A 22,236-nucleotide genomic window follows, 5' to 3' on the forward strand; every position below is an offset into this window, starting at 1 on the left:
CATTACAAAACACAAAGCTTTACTTTTAGCTTATTTAAGTGCACTGTTCTGAAGGAAGTAATGTCATAAGGAATACATACTCTCACAAACTGCACACATAAATGCCTTGGGAAACTTGCTCAATTATAGCAAGGTTTTTCCTTTGCTCTAGTTTACATTGCATTTCTTCAGATTAAGTCCCAAGAAGTACATCTCTCACTTCATTGTGGTGACTCTACTAATTCTTACCTTTCAAAACAGAGAGCCAGATTAATTTTAGAAAAAATACTGATAATCTCTCCCGAAATGAAAAGCTAACAATGACATTTCCATTATATCCTAGAACATGAGTAAAGTCAAACTCTCGAAGCCTAACTGCTCTAAAAGCATAGCTACAATGACTAAAAATGCACATTTCTCTTAATGTATGATTTTTGCTTTTTTTATACATACAGTATACAACATGAGTATGAAAGAATGCACACCAAAATGTCTGTTAGGTGGAAGGATAAATGTGATTTACTTTTTCTTAAATATGCTCCTTAACTTTTAAAAAAATTTTTACAGGGCAACTGGTTGGCTCAGTGGGTTAGGCATCTGCCTTTGGCTTGGGTCATGATCCCAGGGTCCTGGGATGGAGCCCTGTGTTAGGCTCCTTGCTCAGAGGGAAGTCTGCTTCTCCCTTTCCCTCTACTGCTCCCCCTGCTTATGCTCTCTCTACCTCTCTCTGTCAAATGAATGAATAAAATCTAAAAAAAAAATTTTTTAACTTAAAAAAATAAAAATTTTTTTTACAAAAGCGTTATTTATAAGTTTTTTAAATGACCATAAATATATACAGTTAGAAAAGATTAGTCCTAAATAAGTTCTCACATAAGAGACCATATATAAGAATACACAAAAAATAATAATACATACATAATATATATTTTGTGTATGTCTATTTTTATATATATCATATATATATAATGGACATGTCACATATAGGAATAAAAAGCTTCAATTACTCTCCTTTCTTAACTAGAAAGCAATCTTACAAATGTTCAAGTCCGAACTTCTGACCGGTTTAGCAATGCTGTAAGTAGCTTTTAGACAGTATCAGGAATAAATGCAAAGACATCATTAGTCAACACTTTCCTACTCATTAAAATTGTATAGCATTTCCCCCAAGACATCAGTACAAAAATAACTTGCCGATGTGTTTGATACTACCTATTATTAAAGCAGAATTACTTCTCAATGGAAACTGAATTTTATTCTACATCCTAATTTTCTTTAATCTCCCTCAATGTCTCATCAGAAAATTTCTTTTTCCTCCCTCTTTAATAAATGGTAGAACTTCTCACACTTTTAGTATTTAGGCTTTTAGTATTCATGCTTATTCCAAACTGAAAAAAATTATCTTTATCACTGAAATGCACCTTAAAATAAGGAAATTTATTCTTAAAATGAGGATATTTATTATTCCCATCTTAAAATGCTTAAGACAACCATTACAGAAAAAAAAGTTAAATGTTTTTTAGTCATTTCTTTGCCCTATGCGGTTACATTGTAATTTCAAGTCAGAATCTTCAGTATTGGTATACAGAAAACAATAATGCAAATACAAGAACCTATTTCCTACCCCATGACAGGTCCAATACAAAAAGACAGTCTCTTTGCTTCCAAGGGTAGCTTCAGTAACAGATAAGCAACTCTCCCCATTCTCTTGTTACAGCTGAAGTATCTCATTCAATGTTCATTCCAGAAGTACTGGGTATCATTTTATTGTTTCTCAAGTTAGCTTTCATTATGTCCTATTTATATGTGGTGGCACACACATCTCAATTTTTCAGTTCAAAATTATGAGATGTTAAAGGACATATAAACTACTTGAGTCATTTAGTAAGAGACAGGCATCCAAAACATCATGCAACCATCACAAACCTAGAGCATCAAAATCCAAATTCATAGAAGGATGTGTTCAATAGGCCCTATGTGTTAATTTTTGGCAATATGACAATGAATAAAGGCCCAAATGCCTTTTAATCACCAAGCTAAAATTATTATTCCCAGGGTAACTAAAGTTCAAGGCAGAAATATATTGGTGACTGCCAAAGAGCATAAGCTACCACAATGAAACATTAGGGGACCAGCATAGGTCTGCCCTCCCAGTTCTGAGCAAGACACATTCAGGAGCGAGATGGTCTCTGTTCCCTTATCAACTATAAAACCAGAAGGTGGTTCCAAATGTTCATATGCTGACATTTTAAATACAAATATTCGTTCACTTCTGGGTTCCAATCCCCATCCTTTAAGTGCTAGATATAATAATCAGAAAGAACTTTCATGTAATCTCCTTCAACTCACCCCTTGGGGCGATCACCACTTTATGATCTGAGACAGATTTTCTAATACTCTATATTAAGGGTGATTTCAGAGCATAGGCCTAGAAAAACTTTATTAAGCTTTCTTCAGATTAGACAAATCCTTCTTTTCTTGTACTTCAAGGACCTTAAGGAAACTTGTTTCCCCACAAGGTTCAACTGCTAAATTCAAGTCAAGTTTGCATAAACTGAATTTTAAGCTGAAAACATTCAGTCTCTATTAGGAGGTACAGGTGAAAGTGAAAAAGAGGGGCACAAAAGATGAATGAGATAAACACTTTTTTCCACTTAATCAAATTTTAGATAATTAAGATCTTTTTTTTTTTTTAAAGATTTATTTATTTATTTATTTGACAGAGAGAGATCACAAGTAGGCAGAGAGGCAGGCAGAGAGAGAGGAAGGGAAGCAGGCTCCCTGCTGAGCAGAGAGCCCGATGTGGGACTCGATCCCAGGACCCTGAGATCATGACCTGAGCCGAAGGCAGCGGCTTAACCCACTGAGCCACCCAGGCGCCCCTAGATAATTAAGATCTTAATTCAGAATTTCTACCTTGCAAAAAACAATATAATTTCTTTTTTTTTAAAGATTTTATTTATTTATTTGACAGATAGAGATCATAAGTAGGCAGAGAGGCAGGTAGAGAGAGAGGAGTGGGGGAAGCAGGCTCCCTGCTGAACAGAGAGCCCGATGCGGGGCTCGATCCCAGGACCCTGAGATCATGACCTGAGCCGAAGGCAGAGGCTTTAACCCACTGAGCCACCCAGGCACCCCAACAATATAATTTCTTGACTAAGATTGAAGACAATTACCCACCTCATTTTTTACTGCTACCATCTTCATTTTGGCCACAAGAGTGAACACAAGGGTCCTTAAGAAACACATTCCATTAACTTTAACTCAACTATGTTTCTTGCCACAAAGGAAAAACACACATACTTCTGGTGCAAGAAAAGAAAAGTCAACCCAAACTCCTTATCATCAGTGGACATGATACTGAATTAAAAAACAGAAGACGGAGCTTACAGTTTGGGATACTCCTTTTACTCCTTATTCAGATCAAAACTTCTCTGTGCCTGAGGTTCCTCCTTTGTGAAACAGCGATATTAACATCATCTTTCCTTAAAGTCAAAAGGTTCTTGTAAGAATCAAGAAAATATGAAGATTTTTTTTAAATAAAAAATTATAACAAAGATTATATATTACAGTCAAGGCTCTTCTCACGTATTTGTTAATTATATTTGTGAGCCTTAAACACCGAAAAGCCATTATTTTAATGACTTTAAGGTTTCTTCAACAAGTATTTCTTATGTAAATCTGTTACTTACATGCCACTCACTAGGCCCTGTTGAGATATTACATACAAGTTTAAGTATGTTACACAGGTATACTCAGTTTGTTGTGTAAATAACATAGCCAGGAAGGGAGATTTTGATAAATAAAAATAGGATGAAAAGTATGAAACATAATTGCATTACTAAATATCTTTTTTTTTTTTTAAAGATTTTATTTATTTATCAGAGGGAGAGGGAGAGAGCGAGCACAGGCAGACAGAATGGCAGACAGAGGCAGAGGGAGAAGCAGGCTCCCTGCTGAGCAAGGAGCCCGATGTGGGACTCGATCCCAGGACGCTGGGATCATGACCTGAGCGGAAGGCAGCTGCTTAACCAACTGAGCCACCCAGGCGTCCCTGCATTACTAAATATCTTATAACACAAGGCATGTCTTTAAAAAGTTATACGTTATAAGATTGTATTTGCACAATTAAATGGATTTTCCCCCAAACATAAGCTCCTTATACTTTTTATATAGAAAAGTGTGGTTTAGACCCCCAAAGTACACTTAATCTTTAAATACTTCAAAGATCAGTTTCATCCTACTTGTCCCTAGATTTTGCCCTCCTCCAACATCCCCCAAAATGTCTGCTGAAAATAACTCACAAAACAAACAAAAACCCCTAAATTCAGAGAACTCATAAAGGGTGCCTTCATTACTCCCCACTAATATAATTTTAGAGGCTGTATGTGAAAACTGAATTTCTGCTGCATTCAATGTAAGTACAGATTCAGCTAAAGGGCAGCCCAACAATTCTACTGGGCTGAGTGGGCAATAAATATAATTAACTCTTTTCATATGCAAAGCAATTTGAATCATGACTAGGTTTACTAAGGATGACAGAAGAAAATAACACACAAATAAACACAAAATAAGCAGGGAGACCTTAATAAGCAAATTAGATTACTGCCTCCTTTCATCAAATGGGCAAAAAAGAATCTATCCCAGGGCACCTGGGTGGCTCAGTGGGTTAAGCCGCTGCCTTCAGCTCAGGTCATGATCTCAGGGTCCTGGGATCGAGTCCCGCATCGGGCTCTCTGCTCAGCGGGGAGCCTGCTTCCCTCTCTCACTCTCTGCCTGCCTCTCTGCCTACTTGTGATCTCTCTCTGTCAAATAAATAAATAAAATCTTTAAAAAAAAAAAAAAAAAAAAAAAAAGAATCTATCCCAGAGTTAATTATTGTGAGGAATCCCTAAAGATAATGGGTTTTAGTACAACTAAGGAATGAGTAAAATAATTTCATTCAAAAAGCAAATTAAATAATTAAAACCAAGTGGTAAACTTTTCACTTTCCAAGTGATAAAATAGTCACAACTATGTATTCATTGTTTCACTTACGTAGCCCATCAGGAACTATTTAATGCATACATATATGCATCATGAATTATACTACATTCTAAGGATACAATAAGGAAAAAATCAGACATGACCCCCCTGACTTCCCAGAGCTTACAATGTGGTGAGGTAAGACAGGAAATAAACAAGGAAATAAATAATTTCTAAAAGCAGTTTCTCAACAAAGGGAGGGGGCCATACTATTTTTAAGAACTATAATAAAAAAGCACTTCACAGCAAATATTTACATTCCAAATAAATAGGTCAAAGCCCCTGAAAAGGAAAGAAGCCACGTTCTGCTGACTAGGTGCAAAGCTCTTCCAATGACATTCCTTCTATGTTTCATCTCCATCTAGTCCAGGAATGTTAGACTACAAATATGACAGACACCAGACCTCACCTACTAGCATCTCATCTGATTCTGGTTCTTCCTTCATTATCCACAGTCATATCTTTCAAACACAAGTTCTCATTTGTCAACCCCTTTTCTCTTAAGCACTACCTCCCTGACCTTTCGAAGTTTAAACATAACACAAGCGTGCCCTAACAGTAGGCAAAGAGTTGAAATATTTCGAACTGTAGGCAAAGAGTTGAAATATTTCATGCCCAAGAGAGGAAGGAGAAAAGTGAAGCTGTGTCAGAGGAGTAGGCCTAACAGTGCTAAGGTGCATTTCCAGCTTCAAATGGGCTGAGAGGTAAAGTCCACATCTTAAATAATGAAACAGCTTCACTTACAAAGTATATTATGAAGCCAAAAGTTGCTCTGGAAGAGAAAGATCACCAGAACACTTGTCCCTAGCGAAGACAAATCAAACTTCCAAATCTATATAATCAGACTGCAATTAGTAATACAGAAACAACAGTCATCACCTTATTGATTCCTTTCACTATTTTTTCCCACTGTGGGGCTGGAACTCATGATTCCAAGAGTCACATGCTCTACTGACTTAGCCAGCCAGGTACCCCTCCCTTCACTATTTTTAATGTTTTACCTTTCCTTTGTTTGTTTTTTAAGCTTTCTTAGTGTTAAAATTAATTTGGGTAGCATTTTACTTCTCTAAATTGTGTAAACTTAATTAATATTGTATTATTTTTTCAGTAATTGTTTGAAACTTCAAATATCTAGTACAATGCCCTCAACAGTATACCTATTCTCAGAGTAGAGAAAAACTGATTGAAATTATGTGCTAAAAATTTTTTCTAGGACCTAGTCACCTAATTTTTTTTTTTAAGATTTTTATTTATTTATTTGAGAAAGAGAGAGAGCATGAGCTGGGGGGAAGGAGTAGAGCAGAGGGAGAGGGAGAAGCAGACTCACTGCTGAGTGAGGAACCTGATGTGGGACTCGATCCCAAGACCCTGAGATCATGACCTGAGCTGAAGGCAGATGCCCAACTGACTGAGCCACTGAGGTGTCCCTAATCACCCCATTTTAAAAACTGGTTTCAAAGAACTCAAGGAAACAAAACAACTGATCTTTAGAGTTCTACAAACAGAATTCAAATTATATGTAAAATATATAAATATGTATATATTTTAAGAATTTTTTTTACTTATGGGATAGCCTGGTGGTCGGTTAAGCATCTGCCTTCAGCCTGGGTCATGATCTCGGGGTCCTTGGATCCAGCCCCACATCAAGCTCCCAGCTCAGTGAGAAGCCTGCTTCTCACTCTCCCTCTGCTCCTCCCCACTCCGCTTGGTGCTCTTTCTTACTCTCTTTGAAATAAATAAATAAATCTTTTTTAAGGAAGTTTTTTTCAGAGAGAAAGAGAGAGAGAGCACTGAGCAGAGGGAGTGGCAAAGGGAGGAGAAAGAGACTCCCCAGTGAGCAGGGAGCCTGACATGGGGCTCACAGGAAGCTCAGTCCCAAGACTCTAAGATCATGAAACCAAGAGTCAGATGCTTTAACCACCTGAGCCACCCAGATGCCCCATTTGTTATTTTTAAGAATAATAATAAGCACCCACCCATCAAATGTTAAAATTTCAAACATACAGGCCATCATGAAACATGTTCGTCATGAAACTGACCATGGAGACAGTGGAATGAAGTTTCTCTTACCATCCCTATGCACATATGAAACTTAGGGAACTTCTTGAAATGTGTCACTGACTGGGAAAACCAGAGCTCTACACAGTGCCTTTTATTACTACAGGGACATACATGTCCACTCACGTAACACTGAATCAGTGAACACACTAATAGAGCACCTTGCATATCTGGCTCCACTAATTGTCACAATAAGCTCAGGTGCACCTGCTTAGTATATTCTCTCATTACAAAAAGTAACTCAAAAATGCTCAGCAAAAATATAACTTAAGTCGGGGTGCCTGGGTGGCTCATTCGTTAAGCATCTACCTTAGGCTCAAGTCACAATCCCAGGGTCCTGGGATCAAGTCCCACATTGGGCTCCCTACTCGGCGGGAAGCCTGCTTTTCCCTCTCCCACTTCCCCTGCTTCTGTTCCCTCTCTTGTTGTGTCTTTGTCAAATAAATAAATCAAATATTTAAAAATGATTTTTTTTAAAACATATAACATAATTTTTGAGTATAGTTGATAGTGATTTGAACTTCAAAAAAATCTTACAGACTTTATAAGACGCTAAATAATTTACTTTTATTTTTTAGTGACTGTACAATCAAAAGAAAATGAAATACTGAGGCTGACACATTTGTGTTCGATGTAAGGTATATCTAAAAAAGCATTCAACTGTTAAAAACGTTTGACTACACTGATATCATCCAACATGCTCATTTTATAGTTGAGAAAAAGATCTAAGAAATGAGGAAATCAAGTGACTTACTTATGGTCATAGATGTAGAGAGACAGAGGTGGAATTAGAATTTTCATTACACTACACGGTCCTATTTAACAAAGTTCTTGTTCTAGAATTAAGTAAGGCTTTTATTAGGAGAATTTTACTTTCTCCTAAACACCTTACAAACTTATAGATGTATTTCACACAACTGTTAATTGAGGCTAAGGTATTATGAAGCCTCAAGTATTATGAAGTCTGTACCATGTCCAATGTAGCTTACATTCTGAGAAGGTAAGTAACGTTGAAAAATTACAATGAAAGAAGATTTTTGTAAAAATGGGAGAAAGTGATACAAAGGGAACAAACCTGCAGTTATAGGAAGAATAAGCTCTGAAGACCTAATAATGTACAACATGGTGACTATAGTAACAGGGATTGTAGCCTTGAATGTTGCTGAGAGTAGATCTTAAGCTTTCTTACCCCACTCCCCACAAAGTTAACTATGTAAGGTAATGAATGTGTCCGTTATCTATCTTGATTTTGATAACAGTTCCATAATGTATATGTATATCAAATCATGACACTGTTAAGTTTAAATATATACAATTATAGAGAACCCAAATATGGACCCTCAAATATATGGTCAACTAATCTTTGACAAAGCAGGAAAGAATATCCAACGGAAAAAAGATAGTCTCTTCAACAAATGGTGTTGGGAAAATTGGACGGTCACATGCAGAAGAATGAAACTGGACCATTTCCTTACACCATACTCAAATCGATGAAATATCTAAATGTGAGAGGAATCCCATCAAAATCCTAGAGAACAGGCAGCAACCTCTTTGACCTCAGCAACAACTTCTGGCCAAACATGTCTCCAAAGGCAAGGGAAACAAAGGCAATAATGAACTATTGGGACTTCAAGATACAGAGCTTTGCACAACAAAGAAAACAATCAACAAAACCAAAGACAACCTACAGAATTGGAGAAGATATTTATAAATGTCCTAACAGGTAAAGGGGTAATGTCCACAAAATTTATAAAGAACTTACAAACTTAAAACTTCTAAAAGAACAAGTAATCCAAGAAATGGTGAGAAGAAATGAAGGGACATTTCTCCAGACATACAAACGGCCAACAGACACATGAAAAAATGCTCAACATCACTCGGCATCAGGGAAATACAAATCACAACCACAATGATATACCACCTCACACCAGTCAGAATGGCTAAAATTAACAAGTTAGAAAACAACAGATGTTGGCAAGGATGCAGAGAAAGGGGAACCCTCTTACACCGCTGATGGGAATGCAAGCTGGTACAGCCACTCTGGAATGAGGTTCCTCAAAAAGCTAAAAATAGAGCTACCCTATGACCCAGCAATTGCACTAGTAGGTATTTAACCCAAAGATATAAATGTAGCGATCTGAATGGGCACCTACATCCCATTGTTTATAGCAGCAATACCTACAATAGCCAAACTATGGAAAGATGCCCACTGACAGATGAATGGATAAAGTGATATATATACAATAGAACTTTACTCAGCCATCAAAAAAAATGAAATCTTGCCATTTGCAACAAAGAGGATGAAACTGGAGGGTATTAGGCTAAGTGAAATAAGTCAATCAGAGAAAGACAATTATCATGATTTCACTCTTACTGAATTTAAGAAACAAAACAGTAGCATAGAGGAAGGGAGGGAAAGATAAAGTAAGAAGAAATCAGAGAGGGAGACAAACCATAAGAGGTTCTTTTTTTAAAGATTTTATTTATTCATTTGAGAGACAGAGAGCACGAACAAGGGGGGAGAGGCAGAGGGAGAAGCAGACTCCCTGCTGAGCCAGGAGCCCGATGTGGGGCTTGACCGTAGGATCTGGAAATCACAACCTGAGCCAAAGACAGAGGCTTAATCATCTGAGCCACTCAAGCGCCTCAAGAGACCCTTAATCATAGGGAACAAACTGAGGGTTGCTGGAGGGAGGGGGGTTGGGGGGTAATGGGGTGATGGGCATTAAGAAGGGCATGTGATGTAATGAGCACTGGGTGTAGGCACCCCTCTACAATACTCTTCAAAAAAAAAAAAAATCAGTGTTACAGGGAAGAAAAGAGGAGGAGCTGTTCAAGATGTAAAAAGATTAGAGACAAAAACAAATGCAATGTCTAAATGCTGAATATGTCCTAATTTGGAAAAAAAAAAAAAAAGCTATAAAAGAGGCGCCTGTGTGGCTCAGTTGGTTAAGCAACTGCCTTTGGCTCAGGTCATAAGTGGGGAGCTACTTCTCCCTTTCCTTCCATCTGCTTGTGCTCCCTCTCTCTCAAATAAATACCAAATACAATTTTAAAAAATAGCTATAAATACAAGACATTCTGAGGATAATTGGTAGATTCTGATTAAGGACTAGATCTTAGTAGTGATAATGGTATTTGTATATTGAAGTGTCAGGATGTCTGTACTCTCATTTAAGCAAATATTTATACACACACAACTGATGGGTATTCAAACATTTGTTGTGTTAAGAGTCTTTCAATTTTTCAATATGCCTGAAAATTGTCATTAAAAATCTTTAAAAGAAGAATTAGATATAATCTTGACAATGATTTAATCCATTTTCTTCTTTTAACCACGTAAGAAACTGAGCCCAAAGTACCACAGCTAATGCAGGCCTTTTCTCAAGACATTAAAACTGATGCAGGTCTGTACAATCTTAGCACAAACTCTTCCCGTGTGGCAGAAAACTAAGACACAAGAGACAAAAACTGATCTGAGACAAACACACACATACAATAAAAAAGTTGTATGTGTGGTTTTTTTTTTTTTTTAAGATTTTATTTATTTACTTGACAGAGAGAGATCACAAGCAGGCAGAGAGGCAGGCAGAGAGAGAGAGAGAGAGGAGGAAGCAGGCTCCCTGCTGAGCAGAGTGCCCGATGCGGGCGGGACTCGATCCCAGGACCCTGAGATCACGACCCGAGCCGAAGGCAGCGGCTTAACCCACTGAGCCACCCAGGCGCCGGAGTATGTGTGGTTTTTTAAAAAGTAATCTTTACACCCAACATGGGGCTCGAACTCATGATCCCAAGATCAAGTGCTGGATGTTCTTGCGACCCAGCCAGCCAGGTGCCCCTCGTGCATGTAAAAAAAAGTTAAACACATTTCTTACACTTAATATGTGAAAATATGATTAAAAACTGCAAAAGAATAAAAATCTGTTAAAGATTGTAACAACTTAGTACATCACAATTTTATATAAAATAACCTCAGAATGCAGCGTTAAATGGGAAAGTTTGTTAGATGCACCAAAACAAAAACAAAAAACCACTTAAATAGTATCACCTATACTGTCTCCCAACTTGGTCTATTAATTATGGCAATTCTGCCTTCAAAAATCTGATAACATAACTTAAATAACTTCACATTTCACCTACCCCATCCACAAACTTCTTGCCAGTCCCCCCAGATGCCATGTTTTCTCATATTTCTATACAAGTAATTTCCTCTGCATACAAGATGACCTTCTGCTTTTCTTCCAGCTTCTTCTCTTTTAAGACCAACTACTTATACCACCTCTTCAGTGAAGTTTTCTGACTCTGCTCCCCACTACTCCCTGAATTTCCATATTATTTTTTCGTTGTAAAACTTTTCCTAATTAAACATGTGATTCCTCCATTAGACTATAATCCACTTGATATCATAGAGCAGGTCTTATTTGTATCTGTTTATAGTTAGCTTCAAGTGCTGGCAATTAGAAATAATGGAGGCTGGCTATTTTTAAAAGTTTCAGGAAGCATCTCACCTAAAAAACAGTGTTTGCCCTGAGTTAAAAGTGATAGTTTATCATAAAGCATAACTGAGTGATCTGAGTCTAGATCTGCCCCTTTGATATGAAGTCACATAGTCCAAAGCACGGAAACTATCTGAACTGACCCAAATAGGTCTGCTTTTGCTTATACCTAGGAGCCAATTCCAGGAAATGCAAAAAATTATTTAAAGGGTTTCCTGTGAGGACTTGATCAGAAAAGTCCAAAAATCATTAACTCATTATTTAGTCAAGTCTTTGACAAATGTGTATCAAGACCTCCTCACACTCAAGTAAAATTCACTTAAAATGATTCTGACACATTAAGATTTTTTTTCTTTAGACGTCTAACTTCAACAGAAATTCCACTTCTGAAAACACAGTTATAATGGAACTGCCTAAAAGTTTTATTGAAAACATGCAAAAAATGTCATTATAACGCCCAATGTATACTCGGCAATATTTAACAGCTCAGCTGAATATATGGAATATATTCAAAAACAAACTTGATTCTTACTGACTGCAAGTCAAAGTAGCTGATGCAAGGTGAAAACATGCTGATTGTTCTTGGCCAACACACATGCATCTTTAAGTACATACGCGTTAGTAAAGTCTCAACCTATGGTCCTTGAACTACCAGTGAATCATGAGGAGCTTGTTGGTAGCCTAGTATGCCCGATAAGCAGAAGCAGAAAGCTGGGTAGGGATGGTGAGGGGCGGCGGGAAGAATCAGGTGCAATGGTCCACCAAATGAAGATAAACCATTCAGGTGGTCTGCAGTAAGGAAAAATGAAGAGAATCACTAAATCAGCAAATTGATCATCATGCCCAATTAACATGATCATGTTGCTAAATGAAGTCAACCTAATGCTTTCTTGAAACAAGAGAAGACGGGGCGCCTGGGTGGCTCAGTGGATTAAAGCCTCTGCCTTTGGCTTAGGTCATGATCTTAGGGTCCTGGGATCGAGCCCCGCATCGGGCTCTCAGCTCAGCTTGCTCGCTCTCTCTCTCTCCCCCCCCCCCACCCCTTGCCTCTCTGCCTACTTGTGATCTCTGTCAAATAAATAAAATCCTTAAAAAAAAGAAACAAGAGGGTGCCTGGGGTGGCTCAGTGGGTTAAACCGCTGCCTTCGGCTCAGGTCATGATCTCAGGGTCCTGAAATCGGGTCCAGTATCGGGCTCTCTGCTCAGCGGGGAGCCTGCTTCCTCCTCTCTCTCTCTCTGCCTGCCTCTCTGCCTACTTGTGATCTCTCTCTGTCCAAAAAAAAAAGGAAAAAAGAAACAAGAGAAGAATGTGTTTTGGTCAAAAACCACAAGAGAGATTAATTGATTTATTAATATAACAGTACAAGTTCCTTATTATAAGTGATCAACACTCAATAAACACTTTTTTAAAAAAGATTTTATTTATTTATTTGACAGAGAAAGAGAGAGAGAGATCACAAGTAGGCAGAGAGGCAGTCAGAGAGAGGAAGGGAAGCAGGCTCCCCAGCGAGCAGAGAGCCTGATGCAGGCCCGATCCCAGGACCCCGAGATCATGACCTGAGCTGAAGGCAGAGGCTTTAACCCACTGACCCACCCAGGTGTCCCCTCAATAATCATTCTTATCAGAAGGCTCACCTGAGTATAGTACTACTAGCAAGATGCTGCCAAAGCTTTGCATTTACAGTAAAAAATCAGATAAATTTAAAAATAAAATCCATCTATTAAAATTGAGAGGTGTTAGAGACTAGGGCTATCAAAAAATCAGAAGAATGAAGATCCTCATCATTTCTAATGGCTTAAAGATTTTAAAAGATTCTATTCATAGCATACGGTACTAGCAAATGATTTCTAAATACAGTCAGAGGTGAAAAAAAGAGTCCGTTTAATATCCATAGCAAGAATCTTTAAAAAATGCCATTCCAACATAAATTCCAAGACAATACTGACTGGGAAGAAACATCAACCCTTTATATGTTAGAAAATTGAGAACAAAAGGGGACTAGCCCAACAGAAGGTAGCTTATTCAGTAGGGGCTACAACATCCCATGTCAATTTTTAATATAAATTCAAGTGCTTAAATCTCATCCCAAAGAGCATTCTCCATATCTTACTATCTTCCAACTGTAGCACCCCGGACCTAAAAGTTCTCATAACCTACCAAACTTACCTACCCAGAATTCCACTGTATTTCCAAACTATAGCTTCTTGCTGCCTTATTTTCCTTTAGGTCTTTCCCCACAGATCTACTCCTCCTGGTAAAATCAAGCACCTTCTACTTTACATCAAGTAAATGCCTCCTGGGGTGCTTGGGTGACTCAGTTAAGTGTCAGAATTTCGGATTTCAACTCAGGTCATGATCTCAAGGTCATGGGATTGAACCCCACATCGGGATCCCTGCTCATCAAGGAGTCTGCTAGAGTTTCTCTCTCTCTCTCTCTCTTCCCCACTTTCCCCTGTTTTTCTCTCTCTCAAGTAAATCTTAAAAAAAAAAAAAAAAAAAAGGAAATACCTCCTATTTCACAGTACATCTCTCTCCAATTGGTATAAAATTTTATGCACTCTGCTTATAAAAGCCTCAGAGCTACCAACGCTGAAAATATGAAAAATTTTTACTTCCACTGTTACATTTGGGATAAGCACAGACTGAATCTTCAGTCCTCCTCATGCTCAATTCTGCTTCATTTTTTAATTATAGACTCAGTCCTAAGAGTAGAAGCATAAGAAAATTCAGTAAACCGCCTCATTAGATGATGTGTAGTATGGAACACTGAAAATACATAAAGAGGAGACAATGATATTCTTGGTGAAGAAACAAACAAGGTTTTTGTGGAGAAATGTATTTGTTCTAACATACACTAAACTCAAGAGAGCTACTGGAGGGGTGCATGGGTGGCTCAGTGGGTTAAAGCCTCTTGCCTTCACCTCGGGTCATGATCTTGGGCTCCTAAAATCTAGCCCCACATCAGGCTCTCTGCTTGGCGGGGAGTCTGCTTCCCCCTCTCTCTGCCTGCCTCTATGCCTGCTCGTGATCTCTGTCTATCAAATAAATAAATAAAATCTTTAAAAAAAAAAAAGAGCTAATGGAATATTCTGGGGTTGAATGCTCAAGAAGTCTATCTTGAGTTTGGTTGTAATAAACTACAGGTAGAATTTCTGCAAACACCACACCAGAATAAGTTAACAAACCAAGTTATTTTCTGAAATTGTTAAGAATGGTGTGTTCAAATACAATCAGATCTATAAATTTCAAAGGCAGACGACAGGACTGATTTCCTGTTTCCCAATAATTCAACAAAATTGAGAATACTGACCATCTAGTATGGTCAGGCCCTGATTAGAGGTAATCACCTCATTTCTCCATCTTCTATGAAATTTTGACAACTCAATTCTTAGTACTTTCCTTCCCTTTTTACTTATAAGTAGTCATTTATTTTTATACCTTCAGTCAACCTCCCCCAGCTGACTCCAAAATCCACATTCATAACCTGATTATCTAGGAGGTCCATACCTAAACTTCTGCACCATCCAACATGATGTCCCAACTTAAAAATTCTGTCAGCTAAACCTTAACATACTGAAAGGCAAACTATAGATTGCCCAAGATAGCTCTTTCTTATTCCCCAAAATCTGCCAGGCCATCTCAATATTCCCGGTTATCCAGATTCACAAATACGGGATTACAGATCTTCCTCGAATGATAAAAGGTTACATCCCAATACACCCATCATAAATTGAAAACTATAAATCCTAAGTTAAAAATGCATTTAAGGGATGCCTGGGTGGCTCAGCTGTTTAAGTGTCTGCCTTCCGCTCAGGTCATGATCTCAGAGTCCTGGGATCCAGAACCGCATCGGGATCCCCACTCAGCAGGGAGTGTTTCTCCCTCTCCTCTTGCTCGCTCTCTCTGTCTCATAAAAAATCTTCAAAAATAAAAAAGAAATTACATTTAATACAACTAACCTATAGAACATCAAAGCTTAGCCTAGCCTACCTTAAATGTGCACAGAACACTTACATTAGTCTATAGTCAGGCAAAATCATTTAACATAAAGCTTATTTTATACTGAAGTGTCAAATATCATAAAATTTATTGAATGTTATACTGAAAAACAGAATAGTAAGTCTATTGGTTGCTAACCCTTATGACCACATAGCTGACTGGGAGCTACAGCTTGCTGCCACTGACCGGCATCACAAGAGAGTCTCATACCACCTCTCACTAGCTACAGAGAAGATCTAAATTTAAACCGTGAAGTATGGTTTCTACTGAATGTGTATGTATCACTTTGTACCATCATAAAATTCTAAAACAGAATAATTGTAAGGTGAGCCATTATAAGTCAGGGGACTGTCTGTACTTTATTTTCTTTTATGTATTCTTATATCCAATAAATTACCAACTCATGTCATTTTTTTTCCTATTGGGTTCCTCCATTTAGTCTCTTTCCACTATAAGCAATCCTGTATCAGTGCTTCTCCAACTTTAATATGCATAGGAACCATTTGAAAATCTTGTTAAAAATGCAGATTCTAAATTATTAGGTCATGGGTGGGGCCTGAGATTCTGTACTTCTAACATATTCCTGGGTTCCTGCAAAGCTGCTGGTCCAGGGACCATATCTTTGAGCAGCTGAGATCACTACTTTCTTTTATTCCCTCAGGACTTGCACAGTTTATCCTATGGTATATTTATCTGTTTACATAGTGTTTTATAGTTATTTCATGTATGCATATTTTATTATGCTTTCCTAAAAAAGGATTTTGGCATACTCAAGAAATAAGATCATGATTCCTTTTTTTGGAACAAGAGCAACATATTGTGGGTATTCAATGCCTGTTGATTGTAAAATACTTGTGCAGAAAATATAACAATTACCTCTTGATTAAGAAGTTGAAGTAGATTTATGGATTACTTTCATCAACTTTTTAAAAAGCATTTCATTGCTAATCAACCTTATCCCCATATACAGAAAAGAAACTTAAAACAGCTTTCTATTCATAGTTAAGAAAGCAAATTGTTAGTTAAGTTAGACTGTGAATTATTGGTTATAGATTTATTCTTTCTCCATCAGTGAAGAATTAAATACATTTAAAACAAAAACTAGAAACCCAGGCAGCAAAAGAAAAAATAAATTGGACTCCATTAAAATTAAAAACTTTTATGTATCAAAGGACATCATCAAGAGAGTGTAAAGACAGGGGAGAAGGGGAGCAGCAGGAGTGGCAGAGACTGAGGGACAAGCAGACTCTGCCAAGGGCAGAGCCAGATGCAGGACTCGATCTTATGACCCTGAAATCATGAGAGTCAGATGCTTAACTGAGTGAGCCACCCAGATGCCCCCTGGGGGGAAAAAAGTAAAAAGACAACCTAAAAATGGGAGAAAATATTTGCAAATCATCCCTGTGACATGGATTTAATGTACAGAATATATAAAGATCTCCCACAACCAACAACAACAACAAAAACCCAAAATAACCCAATTAAAAAATAGCCAAAGGGCTTAAACAGAAGTTTCTCCAAAGAAGATAAACAAATGTCCAAGAAGAATGTTAAAAGATGCTCAACATTACTAGTCATTAGGGAAATGCAAACCAAAACCACAGTGAGATAGCACTTCATACCGATTACAATGGCTATAATTTTAAAAATGGGAGATTAGTGTGGGTGAACATATGGAGAAACTGAAACACATGTAATATTGCTGCTAGAATGTAAAACAATGCAGCTACTGTGGTAAAGTCTGGCAGTTCCTCCAAAAGGTAAACCATTTAACCTAGCAAGAATTACCATATAACCTAGCAATTCCACTCTTAGGTATATTATAACCAAAAGACTCAAAAACAGGGACTCAAACAGCTCTTTGTACACTGAAGTTCATAGCCACTTATAATAAACAAAAAGTAGGAACAGCCCAAATGTCCATCAATAGTAGAATGGATAAACAAAATGTGGTATATACATACAATGGAATATTATTCAGCCATAAAAACAATGAGGTACTGATATTTACTACCACTGGATGAACCCAGATATTATGCTAAGTGAAATATACCACAAACAAAAGAATAAATATTGTATTATTCCACTTATATGAAATATCTAGACTTGATAAATTCATAGAGACAAAACCTAGATTTAGAAGTTAACAGGGGTTGGGAGAGAGGAGCAGCAGTATTGCTTAATGGATCCAGAGTTTCTAATGGGAGAGATGAAAAATTTTGAAAATCCATAATGGTGATGGTTGCACACTGAATTATACACTTAATGCCACTGAATTATACACTTAAAAATGGTTAAAACGGCAAATTTTATATGTACTGTATCACAAGCTAAAAAATGAAACCGGAAAAAAAGAGAAATTTTTTAGTACAGCTCTGAGTTCAAGTTTCTGACTATTTGCAAGCTATGTGATGTTAAGCAAGTTATTTAATTTCTCCCAGCTTCAATCCATCCATAAAATAGAGATATTATCCAACTCCCAGAGTTGTTGAAGACTAAATGAGAAAATAATCACTTAGCACAACACTTCTTACATAACAAATACTGGGTAAATGGTAGTTAATATTACTCAAAAACTACCGTTAATCAAGTAGGTAGACTATAAGGTTGCTATAAATGAATACCCAAAAAAATTCCACGATATTCTCATGACATTCTGAAATAAAGAAATGAATGCACAGCAGTCAGTTATCCTGCTGTAAACCTGGAAACTTATATGACCACCAAGGGTTAGTCCTCTTGGGATATTACTGAACCTAAGAATAAATGACAAACCCAGAAAGTAAGAACCTATTTTGTACATTATTGTGTTCATTAAAGAGGTGAATTTAAAAAAAAAAAAAAAGCTAGTTAGCTCTCTCAACTAATCTCACACACACACATATATATAATTTTTTTATTTATTTAAGATTTTATTTATTTATTTGACAGAGACACAGCAAGACAGGGAACAGAAGCAGAAGGAGTGGGAGAGGAAGAAGCAGGCTTCCCACTGAGCAGAGAGCCCAATCCCAGCACCCTGGAATCATGACCTGAGCTGAAGGCAGAAGCTTAACGACTGAGCCACTCAGATGCCCTGTCATGCATTTTTTTTTTTTAAATCATGAGATTTAATTCATTAGCCAATGCCATGGACTAACATAAAGCCTTGTCTAAAGGCCCTCAGTTCCAACCCCAGCATCACAGTATCACTATAATAAGGCAGAGAACCACATAGAATATGCTGTTAAAAAATGTTCTAGGAGCATGGAAGCTGGGAGTGAACTGCTAAATAATTGCATATAATGTATATAATATAGTTGTCTTGATGAAAATTAGGCATTTAAAAAACTCAAACTTACAAACAATTCTAGGCAAAGTATACCAGAGGAAAATACTACAAATGATTCCAAAATAACATGTAACACAAATCTTAAAATGTAAATTAAGCAATTTCCGTATCCTAAGGTCTTTTGCAAAAATTTCCCAAATTCCTTCAAAGAAGTAAATCACCAAGTAAGGAAGTTTTTCTCATGTACCACAACTAACTTGCATACATAAGAGACTTAGATCCAGAGGGAAAGGGAAAGTACAGTATCTCAACCAAAAAGGTTTTTAAAAAAGTCATTTTTTTTTTTACTAAGACTAGCTAATCCTCAAGAGTCAAATCAATCTAAAATGGTGAGATTCCACATTACATTCAATAACACTGTGAATGTAATTAGAAAGGTCATGAAAAGCATCAGAAGACTTTATTTTTACTTCATGTTGATAAAAGAATTTTTCATAACCCAAATATCCTGAGTAAAACTATGAACTATTATGTTTGAAAAGCGAATGATCTGTGCCAAGACGCTTAGGAAAAATAGTTTTTCTTTTCTCAACAAAAACCTAAAATAAAAGCAAAAACTATTTAATGTGTTAACCTGAAACACTCATCTGAGCTAATTCCTTTAAGCCACAATTAACTCTTAACTATCATGACAATAATGACAAATAAAGGCTTCCACAATTAAATTCCAGAAACAATCCTTTTATCCCACACAGCTCCTTCCTCCATCCCAGTTACATGAGGCCCATACTTCCTCTTCAGGAGAAAATAAGGAGGTTTGATAGTTGGTGTTTCTTTTTTCTAAACTTTACTTTGGAAAGGTACAGCACAGCTTAAAGTCCAGAGAACTCAGTTCTCAAGGAAACTGATACTAGGGCTATCTCACTAGACACCACTGGCAGTAAATTATCAGAAGCTAAGACTTCATGCTTTTAAAGACCCATACTAATAATGCCTGGCTGGTCATAAGTCAGGTTACCAAAAGGCTTAACGAAATTGGCTCAAGTTCATTACCAAGAAGGGAAAGATGTTTATTACAAATTTTGAGTGCAAAAAAATCAAATTTAATTGAAACTAAACACTACGTATAGCACGTACTAATATATTTTGGTACCATTAGTGATCACCTCAATTGCAGGCAGAATCACTGTGACCCCCCCCAATCTGACCTCACCCCAGAGCTGTTTTAAAATCATACCCTTTTTATCTCCTGCTTTGTTATCACTGAGGATCTCACTGTTAATGCGCCACCAAATAATGCTATGACATGAAATGCACTATTAAATACCATTTGCACATACAAGTTTTTTTCAAGACACACTTCACTGAACTCTTAAACTATCTGCCCAGGATTTAATCATACAGGAAACCCACAGATTTTAATGAGGTGGCATGGCAAAATATCATGTAATTCAGGAAATTCATCAGCCAAATGTTAGGTATAGTTTATAAGTGGAGCTCAAGTGAGAGGGCAAGCAACTGGTCTAAAGCTAGTATAAGAAAAAGTTGTAGACCCTCTCATCTCCAAACGACTCAGTTGAGGAACTTATAAATACGCCCCACATTCTAAGACATCTAACAGAAGGTTGGAACAAAACCAACACAGTCATCTTTGCTATTCCTAGCTGTTTCTTCTTTCACTAAAACATTCTGCCCTCTACACAAGCTACAGAGTGGACTCAGGCAACGATCATTTAAGCCAAGGTAGAATTAATTTTCTTATTACACCGCTATACTACAATGCCGACTGAATAAGAAAGCTCGCCTCAGCAAACCATTTACGATAAATCAGAAGTGCGTTCCGTGTTAGAAAACTTTTTATTAAAGTACTGATCCTACGAAGCTAAGTCGGACTCTTGTATTTGTGCTTTTATCCTACACATTTTCCTTTACGTAAGGCGGATAGGAATTTGACTAGCCCACCCCGACTGCAAACTGGCCCAGCACCCGCACGCTGTAGCAAGAAGCCACGTTTTCCTCGGGCGGACTGTTTCCCAACCCCTCCTTAAAATAATGCGTGTGGCCACTTGAGACTTCCCCGGCCAAGCTCCAGAAACTTGCAGGTTTAAATGGCCAAACTGGAACCAACCAGGGCAGCTGTCATCTGAAACTCAGGAAAGCTGAGACCAGCCAACTCTGCTGAACGAGGAAGGGTGCGGAGAGATGTGGCGGGGCCCGTCGGAGGGAATGCATTAGGCTCCCCTCCCCAACCCCCCCCCCCATCAATTCGCTTTTCTGCAACCCCAGCGCCGCCATCCTGTTCCTGAATAATTAAACGGGCTGGGGAGGGAGTGAGGTGGCCAAGAAAGGCAGTTTCTGGTCCGAGTTTCCCGAGCCGAGGCGGTGGGGTCTAGAGGCCGAGGGTTACATCCCCGGCGTGCGAAGGACTTTCCTCAGGGGCCGGGAGGGCAGGGGGCGACCCCGCGGCCGGCGGGGCGGCCGGAAGCGGAGCGCGGGGAGTGACGTGGAGGAGGGGATGACAAAGGGGCGCGGGGGCCCCGGCCGCGCGGCCCGCGGGCCCGCAGGGGCCGGGACAGGTGGCCGGGCCTGGCCGGGAACAATGGGGGGCCGAGGCTGCCCCCTGGCGCTCACCTACCTCCGGTGCCCTCCGAGTTCTCGTTGAGGCTGCCCGAGGAGTCGTGCTGGGCGCCCACACACCCGCCCATGGGGGCCCCCGGCGCCTCGTCCGCCACCTCCGGGCGCTCGTCCGGCCCGCCGCCGCCTCTGCCTCCTCAGGCGCCGCCGCCGCCACCGAGCCCCGGACAGGCGCGGCGCTTCTCTCGCCCGCCGCGGCCCAGCCTCCGCCCCCCTCGCCGCTCCACCCACCGCCTAGGCTCGGCCCCTTCCTCCGCGCCCACTTCTACCTCAGCCCCCCGACCGCCCGCCCGGCAGGCCTGGCCCGCGCGCCGCCCTCGCCTCCGGCTCGGCCCCGCCAGGCCAGGGCTGGCCCATCCCGGGCGGGCCACAGCGCCCGCCTCGCCCCCTCACACCTCCGCACACCCGCGTCCAGGCGAGCCCCGCACCGGCGCCGCCCGTCCTCCAGACCCCATCGGCCCCCGCCCCGCGGCGCCGCCCTCCGCACCCGCGGCCTGGGCTCCGCCGGGCCCGCCCGGAACGGCCTGCGGGGGCGGGGCCGCGGGAGGCCGTGCGCTGATTGGCTGCGGGATGGGGCCGCGAGCGGAGAGCTTGGGCGGTGGGGAGGAGAGGGGAGGGGAGCTCTGAGCCCGAGAAGCGGAGGCGAAGCGGGGATCCGTCCGGGGGAAGAGGCAGGGAGAGGAGGCGAGGAGGGATAGGCAAAGAAGAAAAGAAAGGGAAGAAGGGAGAGCCAGCAGGAAAGGAGGAACAAAGTGAGGAAGGAGAAACGGAGA

General features: G+C 39.4%; 1 protein-coding gene across 2 annotated transcripts in view; it reads right to left on the reverse strand.

Moving 5' to 3' along the window:
- Window positions 1-21,933, reverse strand: part of UBTD2 (ubiquitin domain containing 2) — a 60,384-nt gene extending 38,451 nt beyond the window's left edge. Inside the window, exons 1-2 of one of the 2 annotated variants that reach the window (XM_059416561.1) lie at window positions 21,465-21,553; window positions 12,174-12,347 (exon numbers count right to left, since the gene is read on the reverse strand). Coding sequence is in view for 1 of the 2 variants with exons in the window: in XM_059416560.1 (XP_059272543.1) it covers window positions 21,465-21,534 (70 nt within the window). In the remaining variant the exon portion in view is untranslated. Of the gene's footprint in view, window positions 1-12,173; window positions 12,348-21,464 lie in introns of both variants that reach the window. The other variant, XM_059416560.1, reaches the window with a different exon arrangement.
- Between the last annotated feature and the right edge of the window lie 303 nt (window positions 21,934-22,236).

The sequence above is a fragment of the Mustela nigripes genome, chromosome 12 (assembly GCF_022355385.1).
Source record: "Mustela nigripes isolate SB6536 chromosome 12, MUSNIG.SB6536, whole genome shotgun sequence".
NCBI lineage: Eukaryota > Metazoa > Chordata > Mammalia > Carnivora > Mustelidae > Mustela > Mustela nigripes.